At 43.3% G+C, this 18,172-nt stretch overlaps 1 protein-coding gene across 6 annotated transcripts in view; it reads right to left on the minus strand.

Annotated features, from left to right (window-relative positions):
- The window catches only part of SH3KBP1 (SH3 domain containing kinase binding protein 1), a 344,495-nt gene that overhangs the window by 139,867 nt on the left and 186,456 nt on the right, over positions 1-18,172 (minus strand). For 2 of the 6 annotated variants that reach the window (XM_065900877.1, XM_065900879.1), the window contains exons 4-7: positions 13,903-14,032; positions 13,253-13,312; positions 5,405-5,479; positions 1,475-1,680 (exon numbers count right to left, since the gene is read on the minus strand). In XM_065900877.1, the coding sequence (XP_065756949.1) occupies positions 1,475-1,680; positions 5,405-5,479; positions 13,253-13,312; positions 13,903-14,032 (471 nt within the window). The remainder of the gene's footprint in view (positions 1-1,474; positions 1,681-5,404; positions 5,480-13,252; positions 13,313-13,902; positions 14,033-18,172) is intronic. The other 4 variants (XM_065900878.1, XM_065900880.1, XM_065900876.1 and 1 more) reach the window with 2 other exon arrangements.

The raw sequence follows: 18,172 nt of genomic DNA on the forward strand, positions 1-18,172 counted from the left end.
TATTATATTTGTCGCTGATATTTCTATTAGTAACAACCCAATTTATTATTAGCGGTTAAGACAATTATTAATAGCAATAATGAAACTTATGCACACACAACGTCCTTTTACACAGAGAAGAAAAAGACTGAGAATCATAAAACAAACAAAAGGAATAAACTGTTTGCTGACTGAGTCAATGGTCATGTTCATTTCAACCACTTGAATAAAATGAAGAAAAACTGTATTCATCGTTCCTTTCTAAGATGGGAACTTGCTCTTTTGTAAACATTTATGGGAATCCGAAAGTGACCACGTGAAGCAGAAATGAACTCACAAGCTGGGACACTAACTAGATAGTTTTCAGATCTTGAGAAATAGCAAATCGACTAGAGAAGCTTCCACAAAAGAAGAGTTTAAGTGCAACAGTCCTTCCTTTTTAAGTATCTGCCCTTTCTGCCTTATTCATCTCTAAGGGTATTAAGGGTCCAAAAAGTTTCCTTTCCCGATTCTGTCTCTAATGCACGAGGACACCGGGCAAGGTTGCTGGTGGACGGCGGGAGGGAGGTGGGTGGAAGTTCTACAGCTGCAGGAGATGATAGGCAACTTTTAAAAATTCATCTGACAGAGAAATGAAAGACATTTAAAAGCCGTCGATAAACCTGCAGTAGACATTTTGCCCATGCCCCATCCCCCAAGCCTGCTGGCACAAACGTCAAAGCCAAAATTTCAGCACTAAATCAAATTAACAAACATTCTTTAAGCACAGCACGAGTGTAGCTTATTACAATCTGGAAAACTCCACAGTATTTATCAAATCCTGAGCAAGGCTATGATGCTTAAAAGTGTACCACAGTAGACGTCACTGACAGCCACAAGCACAATGGCTCTGGGTGTGTTGCTCTGGCAACCGTGTACTCAGCAGCAACACGCTGTCCGCCTCTCGCCAACCCAGAACCAGGGGCAGGAGAAAACAGCCAGCTTCCTGATGGTAACAACTCAGGGATTCACAGCAAGGGCCATCTCTGTCACTCACACACGCAGGAGACTTCCTTTCAGTAGTATGAAATCATTTCCACCAAATACCTTGAGAAAAAAAATACACAACCCCTCTCTCTACTGCAGAACTAGTCAACACGCCCAAGCACAAATCACAAGAGAAACCTACCAGGATAGGAGAGAGGTTGAAAAGTACCAAGGTTATGTGTTTAGCTGGGTCCAGGCCTGAGTGGCTTTTCTGAGGAGGAAATACAGAAGGGCCGGTCTATTTGAAAAGTCGTCCTGAGAAACGTTCCATCGAGAGATCAGTAAGAAAAGCAACAGCAAACTAGAGCATGAGCCTTTCGAGCAAAGCTGTTCCTATATAGAAGGAGAGCTGCACACGAGGACAATGAAACCTCAGAAGAGGCATAGGAAGCCGTAGACGCCAAGCCCTACAAGGTACTTTTGGATACACCGCATTACGTTGAAATAAAACAGAAACTGTTGAACATACCTTTTCCACAGGCAGAAAGTCATTTTCTACTTCAATCGACCTTGGCCTTAGCTTTATTGGCTTGTCTTTGAAAATATCTCCAAAGCCCACTCCCTTAACTTTCTTCGGCTGGATTGCGGCCGTTGCGACTGTCCCGTTGGCACCCTCGGATTTGGTACTGCTCGAGTCACCCCCATCACTCTCGGAGCCTGTGGTTTCCCTTAAACCTGTCAAGAGTGGGGACGGGGAAAGAAAGAGCTCAGAAATCAGCCATAGCCGTGAAGCACTTCATAGCCAGCCAGGAACCACTGCTACAAGTGTCACTGGGTATGGGATAACTTGCACTGCGGTTTTTCGTTTAGCGTGTGAATATGTTGCATGGGGGCGGCTCTGAGTTTTGTTCCATCTCCCCACCCCCAGCTTTTTTTTTTACATCTTCATTGGAGTATAATTGCTTTACAATGGTGTGTTAGTTTCTGCTGTATAACAAAGTGAATCTGCTATACGTATACATAGATCCCCATATCTCCTCCCTCTTGTGTCTCCCTCCCACGCTCTGTTCCCAGCTTTTAATTTTAAGAAGTGAATCAAAACTTTTCAGAAAATCTAATTTCAAGGCAGATCTCTTCGTAAATGTGACATTTCACCTCTTTTCAGCCAGAGCCTGGCTCTCAGCCAAATTTGCTTTGCTGCAGTCTGTGCAATAACAACTCTTCCCGCCCCCTCCTCACCTCCCCACCTAGTCAGTACCACATACTGTACCTCCCATTTCTATGACTCACGACAGTTAGCAATTAGCAATGAAAGTAACATTTCCTAAAGGGAAACTGTAAAGCTAAAAGCCATTTAAACAAATTAGCAATTAAAGAAACCACACAAAATTATGACTGCCAAAGAATTAAATCTCTTTGGATGGCTTCACAGGGAATAAATGCACGCAGACATGTTTCTCGAGGAAAGCATTAAACCAAACTTGATATTGAAACACTTTCACTGGCAAGATGATTATATTTGTTAAAGAGGGAAAGGAAGCTGCCCTCCAGGAGGCCAGAATCCCCTAAGCCTACAGTTCTTCCTCCCTCCTCTGACACCAACGTCTCCCCAGAGCTGAACTCCTTTCCAAAGAAGAACACTGGGGACGTGACACCTTTCCTTTGACCTCTGGTGGCATGAGTTGGAAGTCATCAAATAGATATCAGCAAGACAACATGGACACTTACCTCCCCAGATTCTTTTTTTCCCCAGGCTCTGCCCACAATCATGTTCCTAAAAGGAAGAGCCTGTTTCTAGTTAATTTCTGGGTGTACAGTCTTACTTTGATGGTCAGTACATTAGTCATGCCATCAAAGGGCAGGATTAAAAGGATATCTTACGGAAAGTGCCATTAAGCCTGTCTCTAAAAGCCTCTAGATGTGTAGAATAGCTCCTGAACATTGACTATATATCTCCTGATGACAATGATGCCCTTGGGATGAAAGTATACCATCAAATTTTGTTCTCTATTAGCCACACTGTGCATTATCTTCCTACATGTAAGGTGGCCTCTTAGTACATAAGAATGATACATCAAATAATTGCTCACATAAAATGTCACAAAATGTTGAAGTCACTCAAATAAAGAAGTCTCAGTGCAGGAAGAAACTGTTAAATGAAAACAGAAAAATATAGAAAGGTCATTATAAATTGCTAACAAGTTTCAAAATCAAACCCTTTAAACAATGGCTGTGTTTGTCGTTGCTGCTGTTTTCAATAAAATGGTATTTGTAAGCCAGAAAGGAGGGTGTGGGGAGGAAGATCCCTGGTGTACATTTTAATTAACTAAAGAACAGCATTTATGAGCAAGAAGAGAGGGCAAAACAATGAGGAACAGCCCACAACAAGGGGGTCGGCTCCAATTTACAGGACTGGATGCGAGTGTGCAAACATGGAGAACCTCCCTGGATTAGCTATCCATTCGTGTGTTTATCTGTTCATTGTTTTTGGAAATATCCCTGCTGGAGATATAATTTTGGAGTCTAAATATTGTGTCATTTCCCCTTTAACATGTTCTCATTTTGCCGTATGGATTTTTTCTGTGTGATAAATGGCTTGTATATTCTTTTCTGGTTTGGAAAGAAGCATTTGAGGGCGGAATAAAGAAATGGTTAGTGAAGAGAAAACATCACTGCTCCCCTTCCCCACCACCACCACCACCAGCACCACAAGCAGAAGGCAGCAGGGCAAATGGATTTGGGCAAGTCTGTTTTAGTTCTTCAAAGAGAAGAATTTGAAGGATTCCTTTATCATACCTCATTAGCTAGAAACACAATATTTTCAACCACTGCCATCCTGATTTCACTGAGCTTCTGGTTTTAGGGATTTGCCACCTTCCGGGCTCATCTTAGTAATATCATATTAATCACTGTGAGAAATACTCTTTATGTTACACAGGGAAAGGTTGCACGGTCATCCAACCACACAAGCATGGGCTGGGAAGGAAACACATGGCAGATCTTTCTTCCGGGTATTCTGGTAGGTTGCTTCTATCACTCTTAAGTACTATGAAATTAAATGTCTGAATATCTGGGTTGACGAAATAACTCAAAATCTAGTTCCTTCCCTTCAGAGGAAAAGAAAGGTGGCTTTTCATTTTTTGGTGCTGTATCTTTTAGCCACTGGTGCTCATAACACACACTATTATGTAAACTATCCCTGTGTCGTGCTCGGAATGCCAGGTGACGCTCGAGGGCAGTGCAACCCAAAGTGAGGTCTGTGGACTGGAGCCAAGATCGTGAAGGGCTCGTTCCCGGTACACAGAGAGACAAGCACAGAAAGTGTGCGTGTCTGGAAATGCTTACAGCAGTGTGCGCTGGTGCTACTTCCGGACGTGCGGCCAACAGACGCGTCTGGGTGAACAGGGCACAGACCAACATCTGTCTGCCTGCTCCTGCTGGGAGGGGCGGGTGGTGCAGCGCATGCGCAGTGAAGGCAAGCCAGCAGTACCCGATGTCTGTCCGCAGGGGAATGGAAATAAAAATTCACTTCACTGCAGACAGTTTGAGAAATGTGGCTCCGGTGTTCACGCGTGAACCTTCTCCTTCATCACTGTGTGTACGTCTCTATGTACACATGTGTGTACGTGCACACTAAGGTGGATGCTTTTCCTTCGCAGTGAAAAAAGAACAAAGCTTCCTCAAGTTTGCTTTGGCCGCTCATATAACTGGCCAAATTACACAAAAGTCATTGCCAGTAATTTCCTTAATATTCCAGGCCGTGCGCCATTTTTGTTTATTTTCAAGTTTACACTCACACGTGTAGTGCTTACTGTGTGGCAGGACTGTTCTACGAACTTCACGAGATTCATTCATTAACCTCATTCATCTCCTTCCCCTCAACTTTTGGCAGCTTTCTTTCACAGCACAAAAGGCTACACACTGGTCCTGCCAAAAGAAGTCTGCCGTGTGGTGATTGGCTGAATGCGCAAAGCAAAATACCATTTCTGGCACGGACTTTTCTTACCAAAATCTTACTTCTTTGAACCCCGCAATGAGGAAATGACTTATTGGTTTCCAATGACCCACTCAGTAAAAGCAATAACCACGAGAGGCTGACATCTCCACAGGAAGCCATCTTACACCACCCCAGAGGCGCAGAGATACTGGTACAAACACATATGCCATGACCAATGTTACTGATCCTTTCTCTGCACGCATGGTTCATGCACGCGTGTCACACACATGACAGAGGCACAAAGCAAACAAGACAGCGCCAGGGGCTGGTGATGGGAATGCTCCCGCAGCACACACCAAGGAGACGGCACTTATCTCAGGCAAATAAGTCCATGTCCTTGGATCAGAAATTCACAGACACTTGGCAGAAGCATGAGCAGCTCAGGAAAGTGCAGCTGCATCAAAAAACACAAGAACCCAGATCTTATCTTTACAATTGCCTCCTGCTGTTAAGGTCACTCACTGTAATAGCGTCTGTGGCCCTCCGTCTTTCCCGGTGCAGCTCGGTACAGAATTGTCCCTTCAAAGGTAGTCTTTCCTGACAGTGAATGAGAGAAGAGAAGGGGAGAGAAAAACAAGAGAGAGGGAAGGGGAGCAAATGATGGCAAAAGAAGGAAGAGGGAGAGTCTTTAACTGAACTTGTCTTCAATGAATCCACTGCAAGAGCTTCATCCACAAAATTAATTAGAAACCATTAGGCAGAATTTAAGAATGTTACAGAATGAGCCCAAAGTCCCCATGCAACCATGATGGCAATGAGCACTGGCATTAGGGCTCACCTCTGCAAATGCCGGGCATGTGGATTATGCCCAATTTAAACCTGGAAGCCACTTCAACATTATACCTCAAGAGTAGGAAAACCTCAACCAGAGGAAATCCAATCAATCGGATTCCTTAGTTAACTCATTCTTCTCTTTGGAGAGTGTGACCCGAACATACTATAGATTTTGGTCCATTATCCTTTTTAGCTTCTACCCCTAGAGCCCAGTATGATACAAACTGATATTCATGACCCCAAGAGTCTAAACGAGGCACAAAATCCCTTTTAAAAGATTTTTCGTTCTTAGCATCTTGAAGCAAGAAAATGTACAAGTATTCTAGAGGGGGGTTTTCACCAATGAGGTTTGAAACCAATCGTGGCTTCCATGTCAATGTAAGGGGTTTTCTGCTTAGCAGCAAAGACACCAGAAAACCCTATTTCCTGAAACATCTTAATTGAGGTTTTGCCACATCAGTCATGAGACTGTACTTAAGCATGAGGACATAGGACTCACCCAGTGTCAAATGCAAATTATCTTCTTTTTTGTTGTTATAAGTAGAGGTTATCAATAGCATAAGACTGGACACATGGCTAAAGCCCAAATCTCTCTGGAACCACGAGTAAGTACATAGACTACACACACTCTGCCCCAGTTTGAGGGTGAACACACACACACACACACACACACACACACCCTACAGAGAGTACCATCAGCAGGTAAAATGGTTTGGTAAAGACAAACTTAATTAATATATGCATTACTCTAGGTTATGCAAAAAATAGGTCCTATTACGGCTGTGAGCTGAATATCGAACTGGAGGCCAGTTACATAGCTCCCTCATAAAAAGTCTGAGGGATGAAAAGGTAGGCTACATTTACAGAGAGACAGAGAGTGGAACTGAGCGAGAGAGAGCAACTTGTCTAACTTTTTAGAAACATTCTTCAGGAAAATGGGAAATTCCATTAGGGACCATCGTGTAAACTTCTGGGCCATGTCACTCCTAATAACATGAAAGGGATTGTAAATGATCAGATCAACATATTAAATGGAATCAGGTATTGCCAATTTCTGTGTCCTGCAGACACGGTGGTACACCACTGCTTTGAAATCTGCCCTTTTTGACAGATGTGCTCTGTCCAGTTAAAGCAAAAAGTTAGATGTTCAAATCACTGGCTACATAAGGACAATCCAAAGAAACAAGTGTTTCACATGTTCTCCTTAGACTTGTAGCTCTTGAGGACTTTGATGGCAAAGTGGAGCAAGTAACAGTGGCTAGTTTTTATTTGGGTGAATTTTTATTCTGCCTAACTTCCATCACTAAGGTAACATTACTCCCAAGGAATACAACTGTTTTGTGAGCCAGGCCCCCCAGAACTGAATGGCAGCAGTCCTTTTCATGTCAGAAAAAAGTAAGAAAAGGGAATCAGTATTTCAATAAAGTTCCTCCGAGTACAAGAGAACCTCCCTTTCTTCTTCCCCAGGATCAAGTCTGAGCATCACTGAGGTAGACATGGCCCTGCTGTCTCTGAATGGCCAAGCATTTCTGCAAAATACCCACCCCCCGCCCCGTCCACTGGCAGCAAGAGGACTGGAAATGGAGCCTGGGCTGGGGGTGACTGAGGACACACACGTTCCATCTAGAGAACAGAAGAGATGGGCAACTGGAAAGTCCATGAATATGAGTGCTGTTTATTTTTTGGGGGGGGGGAGGAATATTCTACTGTCACTATTAAATATTAGTACTTGAAGGCAGCAAACACCGTAAAAGGGAAGCATTTTAAAATTTCAACACAAAATCATATGCTTATGCTAGCATCTAATTTTGCCTGAAACTCTATTTCATCAATTTGCTAATTGCTCTTCACTGCCAACAGAACCTCATACACAAAACAAATAACATTTACTATTAAAAAGTATAGAGACACCAAAGCGTGGGGGTGGGGTGCCAGCCTGGCTTTAGCTCTTATAGGCAAGGGGCACAAGCAATCCATTTCTTACAGCTAATGAAATAAAATGTTTCTATATCATGGGAGTGGTTTGCCCTAAGTTTTAAAAGGCCATCTCCATCTTTGCCTTCGCTTGACGAGTCACTAAAGTATCTGAACCTAAAATTCAAACATAAGGAATTAGGAAAATAAAGTCAATTCAAACTTAAATATCATGGTTATTAATGGTTATAGAAAGAAAATGCAAACCTTCTCCCTCTGAAAACTATGGGAAATAGCTTAAAATGTTTCTGCAGCTGAAAGATGTTTTTCTTTAAAACAAGAAAACAGGAATACTTTTTAGTTTTACAAGAATTATTTTATAATCTAAGAAATTGAATAATATAAAAAAGATGTTGGAAACAGGAAAGTCACATTTATATCTTAAATGTGAAGCAAAGTATGTATGAAATTGAAACTGGACAGTAGTCATATCTGGATTTCTTTGCCTCTACATCCAAATAAATCTTATAGATCAAGATATTTTCTGATTATAATTTAATGCAATAATATCAATATAATTTGTAATTAGTTCTATTTCACACCATTTAGTCAATACTCGCATGTGCAAAATTGTAACTGAAAAGGTAATTAATTCATCATAATCTGTGATCATAAGAAGAAATAAGTTAAACTGTACTCAGATTTGAAATTTGTCAGATGCTCCGTGAAAGGGTAAACTACAAGCCGTAATGGGAGCAATACCAAAGTATGTGCAAATTATATGCAGGAAGGCCTGCATGTAATGTTGGCTTCATCACTCAGAAGCGAGGCCACACCCAGGACTTCATCTCACTGGGCTTTAGTGTTCTCATCTGACACCAGGCTAGATGAGCTCTCAATTCCTTTCCATCCCTAACATAAGATCCTGCCCGCACAATTATTGCAAACCCTTGGATGTTTTGTTTTTTAAAAACCTAATTTACTCAACATTTTTTTTCACTATTGATCTGCTACATGGGAGCCCATTTCACTCTTTTTTTAAAAAAATTCCCTGTTTGGGTACCATTTTGCAAGCCCTAATGAGTGCATAGATCTGGGTGATAATCATCAGTGGCTGCTAATATTCAAAAACAAAGATAGCCAGACATTATGAGCCTCCAGATAGACTATCCATCACCACCTATGAAGCAGTTCTGTCCCCCACCCCAAAAAATCTCTCTCTCAAACCTGAATTTAATCAAGGCCCTGGATCCAATTATCAATTTATAGGAATATAGAGTAAAGGACTCAGCAGAGATGAAATCAGCAAAAGGCAGGCTGTGGGAAACTAACGCACAAAGGACCTCAGTTCCTTCAGCAAAAAGTAGCAACGAAAAAAGGCAACATGGAAGAAGAATCTAGAGATTCAGAGAGAGCTGAGACATATCAACCAATCACAGGGTATGTACCTTCTTTGGGTGCAGATTCAAACTAACAAATTCCATTAAAAAATAGAAGACTATTAGGGGAAAGTGAACACTGACCATATAGGTAATTACTTTGAGGAATTGCAATTATTATTATTATTATTACAATTCGGAGTGATAACAGTATTTAAGATACTCTTTTATTGACACATATTAAAATATTTATGGATGAAATTATAGGATATCTGCGGTTTGCTTCAAAATAATATAGGGGAGGATTGTGTAGTGGTATAATTACAATGAATTGGCCACAGGTTGCTAACTGCTGAAACTGGGTAACAGGTACACAGGGGTTCATCATACTATTCTCTCGAATTGCGTACGTTAGAAAATTTCTATAATAAAAAGTTGACAAAAATCTTTTTGAAAAAGCACCTTTAAAGTTCCATAAATGCTATGAAAGGTAAAGATGCTTTCAAATTTAAATATACAGCAAAAAGTTTCTGCCACTACCTGACAATGAATTTTCTTGTTAAAATAGATAAAATGTCTAAATCAACATATCAACCAACAGAACTGCTGTAACTCTTTCCTTGGTAGATTAGATTACCCTGAACAAAAATCTAAAGTTTAGAGATTTTCATAACCAACTACCATATATAAAAATACATCAGGGTAAAAGAAAAGCAAGTTCAAGCAATTTATACCTTTCATTCAAAGCTAAAAATGCCTCCTCAGAGTAAGAAGGATTCAGCAAGCATTTACTGAACACCTACCATGTGTCAAGCTGTCGTGGCACACTTCCTTATAAATAAAATGCAATGTTTCTTCAATTGCATTCATCCATTGGTTAACAAAACTCAAATGAATAAGTATCCTCAAAAACCTTCTGGAAGTAGCAATGTGAAGACTACAAATATCAAAGAAGTGTGTGCACATACAGAGGTAGGTGTGTGTGTGTATAACAAAGAGATGTATGAGGATACACTGTATACAAAGTTTTCTTCATATGTACCAGGATATAGATTTTATCTGTCTTAAAAAAAAACCTCCCCCAATGTCTACTAGCATTTAAATTGAGAGGATTTTTATATGATGTCACTAGGATCTCTAAAAATTACCAAAATGGTGTAAACATTAGGAGTTTGACTTACTCCCAGATCCATGTATTTTTTTAACATTAATTTATTTATTTTTGGCTGCAGTGGGTCTTCGTTGCTGCGCGTGGGCATTCTCTAGTTGCGGCGAGCAGGGACTACTCTTCGTTGTGGTGCGCGGGCTTCTCATTGAGGTGGCTTCTCTTGTTGCGGAGCACGGGCTCTAGGCACGTGGGCTTCAGTAGTTGTGGCACACGGGCTCTGCAGTTGTGGCTCGCAGGCTCTAGAGCGCAGGCTCAGTAGTTGCGGCACACGAGCATAGTTTCTCCACGGCATGTGGGATCAGGGCTCGAACCTGTGGCCCCTGCATTGGCAGGCGGATTCTTAACCACTGTGCCACCAAGGAAGCCCCAGAGCCATGTATTAATTAAGCACCCTCTGTGAAAACTGTAATTTATGAAGGGTATTAAGTGGGCTGGTCTAACAAAGACTTTAATTAACTATAGTTCGGCTCATACCAGAGTAAAAACCTAGATATCTTTTGTGCACTAACTACATGTCTTTCTCAGTTCTATGATAAAAGTAAATACGCATTTACTATAGTTATACTAGATGTTATCCCTGGGGGAAACTGCATGAAGGGTTCATGGGACCGCCCTGTACATTGTTGTTTTTTTTTTTTTTGGTTTTGTTTTGTGTTTTGGCAACTTTCTGTGACCCTATAATTATTTCAAAACAAAAACGTGTTTCTTTTGTAAAGTAAAGTACACTGAAACTACTAACACCATTCTCTGGGGACAGGGAACGAGCAGATTCACTCTAAAACCAAAGGTTCCTCGTAGACAAATCCTAACAGTAGACATAATTTCTGCATGTGATCTGATCTAATTATATATATTTTACCATCAGAGTGTAAACAGTTACTGAACAGCCTGTGAGAACACTGAGAGATGGTATTTCTCTTTCAGGGGATTATTTCAATTTAGCAAGCCCTAGGGACATTATAATCACATCTGCTTTCCTATGAAGCCCTTTGTGACCACCGCTGTCCCTGCATCTCCATGGGACCGGCCTCTCTCTGCCTGTGTATCCCACTTTTCCTCAGATACCCGGCTAGCAGAGCACGTGTGGTGCTTTCCTGAACTGTCGCTGATTTGTGCACCCCCTTTCCACAGTGCGAGCTGACTGAAGACAGGGACCCTATCTGATTTGTCTCTGTATATCTTCAGTACCTTGTACAGCATCTTAGTAACAACAGGGGCCAAGTAAAAGCTGAATGAATGAAGAATAGAAGAAAAGAAGGAAAGCAGGAAGGATGGATGGATATGGACAGACAGGTAGAAAGATCAATAGATGGGCCCTCTTCTCCTTAACTGCACATACAGGAAGATTACAAAAGCCATGTACTGGGTCTTCCCTGGTGGCGCAGTGGTTGAGAGTCCGCCTGCTGATGCGGGGGACACGGGTTCGTGCCCCGGTCCGGGAGGATCCCACATGCCGCGGAGCGGCTGGGCCCGTGAGCCATGGCCGCTGAGCCCGCGCGTCCGGAGCCCGTGCTCCGCAACGGGAGAGGCCACAACAGTGAGAGGCCCGCGTACCGCAAAAAAAAAAAAAAAAAATGTACTTATTTCACAAGCATCCATCCTTGTTAGGAGAACATGCCTCTCCAGAGACCTCAGAAACCCCCTCGACAAGGGACAGTTCCTGTGGTAGCTAAACATGGCTGCCGGAATTACTAGGCTCTCCTAGCTCTGAAATGGCAGGTTTTAATTGAATGAGCGTTGGGGACAGCAGTCTCCATGAGAGAAACAGCCCCTTCAGAGCATGTGACAGAAGGCGAAGTGATTGGGAAGACCATGCATTCCACTCCGCCTCCTAACCTCCTGCCCCGGGAATTCCAGCACTGTGTGCTTTGAGCTAAGGGGTCAAGCAGGGTCAAATGTCCATATTATTGACTTGGAGTAAGAGGAGACAGTTTATTTCAACAGTTCCAAAAATACAAGAGGCATGACTTCTCTGAGCTCCAGCTCTGAAAGCATACCTAACATGGCACGATAACAAGAGGTCAAGGTTCTCCCAAAGATGTGGTCCAATACCTCTCCAGATCTCCTTTTCTGCCTGAGTACAGGAATCCCAAAGTAATTTCCAAATGCAGAGACAATGCTTCAGTGAGCACAGTACTAACCGGTGTGCAAGCAGCCTCAACTTACTAACTGGCTGTGTCCCAATAATTCATCATGATTAACAATGAAAGTGACCACTTAATAGAGGGTCTTCTATAGGTGAGGTGGTTTATATACATTATTGCTATTGGAACTCATAACACACTTCCACAGAAATAATGGCAAAATGACCCGATCTGGTCCTCCCTCCAAGAAAGCCCATTTAATCCACCATATCCCTAAGATATAGTATTCTTATTATGGGACCCAATTACCAGGTACAATACTACTGCAGTGTATGAAAGGAGACACTATGGCAGTTAGAATTCTAACGTGCAATTTGGAAGCCATAGAAGTCCCACTATCATGGGGTCAAGGACACTTTCTCCCCTCCCGGCCACACTCATCAGTTGGCCCATGTTAGCAGAGAACCTCCTTGCCCCATACCAGAGAAGGCAGCAGGAGCTTCAAGATGCTTCCTCTGCCCCCAAATCACCTCCTGTCTTTCCTATCACAGACCCCAGGATGGAACGAGGTTCAGGGATGGGGAGCCCCAGACTTTGGAAGCCACTGAGCCAACTGGCCAGCGCCACTGAACACCAAGTGAGGGAGGTGGCCTGAGCACGACTCCAGAAATGGCTTTACCTCCAAATTGGGGATTTGCCCAATCATGCTACTGGTTAAAGAGACACAACTAACTTGAAAATACCACTCAAGTCAGATTTTTCCAAATGGAAAAGAAAGCTGTTTAAGAATTATTTTGACAGGACTGAGCTGTCTTCTCCTTGTTAGAAAGGAAAGTCTGCAGCCCCAGGTAGTGCCGAACCGCTAAGACACAGTCGAGCCTCTACGACATTCACACCCATGACCTTGGCTCAAGACGGCACAAGAGATACACAGACGCCCACGTAGGAAGTTGGGTTAGCGACTGGGAGAACAAAGTTTCCCGGTCCTGACCTTTTGCTCCATGAGCTGGAAAAGGCAGCAGAGAAGCTGGAGGGAGGAGAGCTTCAGGCCCTGGAGAGAGAAAGACCTGGAGTTCGTTCTCACCATCACAGATGGACACGCATGCTCACCCGAGGTGGGGCTGGGCCCTCAGCTGGCTTGGCAGACTTTCAAGGGAGCTGGCACACACGCGTCCCGAACATTGCCTTTCTCCCCACCAATGATTTGTGTGTGGGGTGTGTGTGTGTGTGGGGGGGGGTGTGTGTGCCATTTTCTCCAAGTTCCTCAAGAGATGCTGAGAAATATTAACAATCTCATTTGGTTCATTTTAAAAATAATTATCAACTTGCAGTGAGTGACATTTTAGAAGTATATGGAGGCACGGCAACATGGGCCATCCATGGGGGACTACGGAGGCCGACAGTCACCTATCCAGAGACGTTCAGAGTGTGCATGTACGCAGGGGGAAAGGTATGCACGTCACACCTTTACAACGATAAACCTGCTAAACCACGGCGGGTTAAGGCAGCATAACCAAGAAAATATTCATGAGCTTCTGTCACAGCCGCTTAGCACAGGCAGTGGAACCAAGGGGAGGCTGGGGCGGCACCCGTGGGTGCCCCCACCCCTGTCCTGCATGGTGGGAGGACTTCCTTCCTTACTTGACTTGGAGAGCTGCTCATCCTGGGAAATGCCGAGGTCGTCCGACTCCCCTGACAGCTCCTTGATGAAGTTGGAAGGAAACATTCCAGTCTTTCCATTGAGAACACCTTCCCACCATCCTTCTTCTACCTGCACAGATGTGAACAGAAGAACAGAGGCAGGGTTCAGGTTAGATGTGGTACTTGCCAGTTTTCTCTCCCATCTGTACGGTGCCGAGTGCACAGCCCACACAGGGAGAGCTGCAGGACCCAAAGCTTACAGGTTAACAGGGAATGAGAAAGCAGACCTCACAGGGTCTCGAGATTCAGACTCAGGAAGGGGGGTTTAACCTAGGGACCATAAACGCAAGTGGAAGAGAATTAACACTTCATTTCCACTAACATCCAACTGAAATTTGGCATTTCCTTTGATTAGGAATATACGTAACACACCAGAGTAATAGAAGGACCTGTGACGTGACACCAACCAAATCGTATTTTCATATCACATCGTAGATACTGTGGGTATTTCAAGATATCGTTTGTACTCTTTGCTACGTTGAAGTGGTGGTAGTTATCACACCTGCTGGGAGACCCTGTTATTTAATGTATTAATAAGGAATTATTTATTATTTATAATAAAGAAGTACACATAGATTAGTATACCAAAATTTGTTTTTAAAATACCTTGATAGCTACTTTAATATAAATGGTTCCTTTTGTAACCTTATGTGTTTTATTTTATGCATATAAAACCATTATTTAAAAACTGAGAATGGCTTTCCCAGATTACCAAACCTAACTTGATAGCCTAACAAAAACAGTTAAGAATCTGTGGAATAAAAACTCAACCAGAAGGTAGAAGGACTCCCTGCAGCTTTCTTGAAGGTTCAAGACTACCCTGAGATGAACTGATATGGGATGAAGAGAGGTAGGGAGGGCAGCCAGACTACAGTCATCTGGGTGGGGGAGTTGAAGGCGGCATCTGGGGAGGGGTGAGAATGAACAAGGCAGGTGCGGATTTGAGAATCTGTGAGGGATAAGCTGGTCTTCAGCAACCAATTAGCTGAGATGAGGGAAGTGTAAAAAAAAAAAAAAGTCATCCCCAAATTTTGTGATGGAGCCACTAACAGAACAGCAGAAGTGAGAATAGTGAACTGGCTTCTCGGAGGAAAATAACAGGGCGTTTTGAGAACAAGGAAGCACTTAGTTACCAGTATGGTGTAGTATAATAGAAAGAAACCTAGAAACTTTTGGGAATTTTTTTTGGCCATGTACATGTATTACCTCTTCAAATCAACAAATACAATTTAAAAGCTTAAATAATTAAAATGAAAAGAAAATTAGAGTCAAAAGCCCAGTTCAAATCGTATCTTGTGACTCGTCGAATGTCCTACTAACTCAACCCTGGCTTTCCCATCTGTACAGTCGGATAATTAGTACATTTGATCAGTGTTAGAAATAGATGTATTATGATTCTACACTAGGGGCTAGGGACACAGGACTGTACAGGACATGCCCTTTTTTTCCCCCTCAAGAAGTGGACAATCTACCAAGGTAGAAAGGACACATGGTTTAAAGATGGTGGAGGGTGGGCATGACCAGAACCTAGCAATGCAAGGTAAATAGAAAAGAAAACACCATGCCTTAGCACAAACCAAATGTGTTACACAAAGTTGAGCTCGCCGAGATCTGGGATGCTAAAGGAAGGCTTGGAGAAAAAAAGGAATCAAAGTTAAGGTTGGCCTTGAAGAGCAGAAACGCCAGATATACGTAGGGGAGGGTGTGTGAGAGACATTCAGGAGGTGCTGACACAGCCTCAGAATGGAGACAACCAGAATGGCATTTTAGAGCACGATTTAGGGAGCTCATGGGGGTACAGGCTCACAGAGTGGCCATCGTATCTGTGTGATCACAGAATCTTCGGGAAAGTATCCAGACAATGGCACCCGTGCATGATTATCCTTATTCAATACCAAATCACGGCATTTCACAACATTTCTGTTGAAATCATTCCATGTGTCTACGTCAACTCAACCGCTATGTATTATCCTTTCAAGGAGCTTTTTATAGGATTAGCATGGTTAGGAAGATTCACCATAAGGCTGAATATAAACAGTCACAGGATTTGTAGCGTGGGGTCCTTTGTGCTTGTCTTGAATAAGGAACCATAAAATGACCTTCTTTCTCCCAGAAATCACAAGTCAGGAGGGAAAGACCAAGGGCTCGCACCACAAATGAGCAGTCCCTGGCGTAATCCCTGACAGCGCAGGGCAGCTGGGCCGATTCCATTTGATTCAGTTTGACAGTATCTAAAACGCTCCTGTTCCCGGTAATGAGTGGCTCCAGCCCGAGATCCCTGAAGGAAGTGCTCCTGATGTGTGGGATCGGCAGGCTGCCTGCCGGGAAAACAGGGGTGTCTTCACCTCGCCACGTCCCCACATGCCCGCATCCCTGTCACAGCACAGTCTGAGAGGAATGGCCAACAGGGAACCAGCAGACGTCTATCCTTAGCCTCACGGGGCGCAGAGGAGCAGACAATCAAACCACTGCTCATCGCCTGGGGGGTACACTTCCCATTACAGGCACCACGGAGCGGGCGGGCGTCTGTCCCCAGTAGCAGAGAGAGCTGTTCGGTGCTATTTCTTCCTAAAGACTGCTGCTCTGGTTGCAAGATTCAGGCTGGTGATATGAGACAAATGATCCCCAGCCCCACACTATCCCTCTTCAGCGAAATTCTAGTTCAACTTCCTGCATAAAGATGATGACACTGCAGCCCATAGTGATTACATTCACTCATGAATGGATGGATGGATGAATGAATGCATGGCAGGGAAATCAATTGGGGGAAATCCTCCATAGGGGCCTATGAAGCCCTCATTCCCCCACAAAAGGAATTTTCCTTCCTGTGAGGAGCAAAAGGGACCCGGAGACCCTGACTATACTGCATCCTGTTCTTAATTAGGTAACGCCACACTCAGGTCTGTGTGACCCTCCTGACTCCACCAATGTTTAATGAGCACACGTTCTGCACTGCCCTAGGACTTCGGGACAGATCCACTGGTGAACAAAACAGATAAAGACCCTATCCTTGAAAAGCTTCTACAAGAGTGGAACATACAGAGTCTGCGCACTACCTGCTTAGAAATCAAGTTGCTTATGTTTATGTTTCTATATTTAAAGAGAGAAATGCATCCCTTTGTAATAAAGTGAGGATTATGGATGTTACCAAGGGCTTATGATTTCTTTCCAAAGGAAAGCATTAAAAGGGGACAGACACCTACCTTCTCCCCACCAACACATACTCATCAACAGGCTTCTGCAGGCCTTGGCTCTAGGTTGAGAACAAACCCCTGTGTTCCTCAGAGAGCAACCCAGCCAGCTCTGGAGCCCATGGCTGTGTTCCAGGAGAGAACCCCACCTTCAGCCCAGAGCTGGGAGCACGGCAGCTTTACATGGTAGTGTTTGAGAAAGAAAGATGCAGTAAAACCACTTAAACAGTTTGCGTCTGTGTGCCCTGCAATTCTTAAGTCTTCACGATCACCAGCCTCTAAGTGGTTCAGGGCCCAAGGAAGTAGTTTCTAGTTTTTAGCCCTGTTGCAAGATGGGGAAGAGGCTGGGTGAATTTCAACATCTCCACCTCCACCCAATCTTACAAACATTATCTACATCTGTAAGGCACTGAAAAGGACGCCCGTGAATACAAAGATGGCCTTGCTGTCTGGGGTACCTAGCTACCCAGAGTACAGGCACACCTATTTTATTGCACTTTGCTTCACAGTGCCTCACAGATGTTGCTTTTTTTTTTTTAACAAATGGAAGGTGTGTGGCAGCCCTGCATCGATCAAGTCTATCGACGCCACTTTCCCAACAGCATTTGCTCACTTCGTGTCTCTGTGTGACATTTTGGTAATTCTCAAATATTTCAAACTTTTCCATTATTAGTATATTTGTTACGCTGATCTGTGATCAATGATCTTTGATGTTACTACAATGACTTGAAAGCTCAGATGACAGTGAGCATTTCTTAGCAACTAAGTACTTTTTAGTGAAGATATGTACATTCTTTTAGACATAATGCTATTGCACACTTAATAGACTACAGGATAGTGTAAATATAGCTTTTATACACACTAGGAGACCAAAAACTTTGTGTGACTCACTTTATGGCAATATTTGCTTTATTTCAGTGGTCTAGAACCCAGCCCGCAATATCTCTGAGATATGCCTGTAGTTCCTACTTTCCACTGTTGAAGTTTTACCTGTCAACTGTACCAGGAAGGGGAACAAG

This window comes from Phocoena phocoena, chromosome X, assembly GCF_963924675.1.
Source record: "Phocoena phocoena chromosome X, mPhoPho1.1, whole genome shotgun sequence".
NCBI classification, from domain to species: domain Eukaryota; kingdom Metazoa; phylum Chordata; class Mammalia; order Artiodactyla; family Phocoenidae; genus Phocoena; species Phocoena phocoena.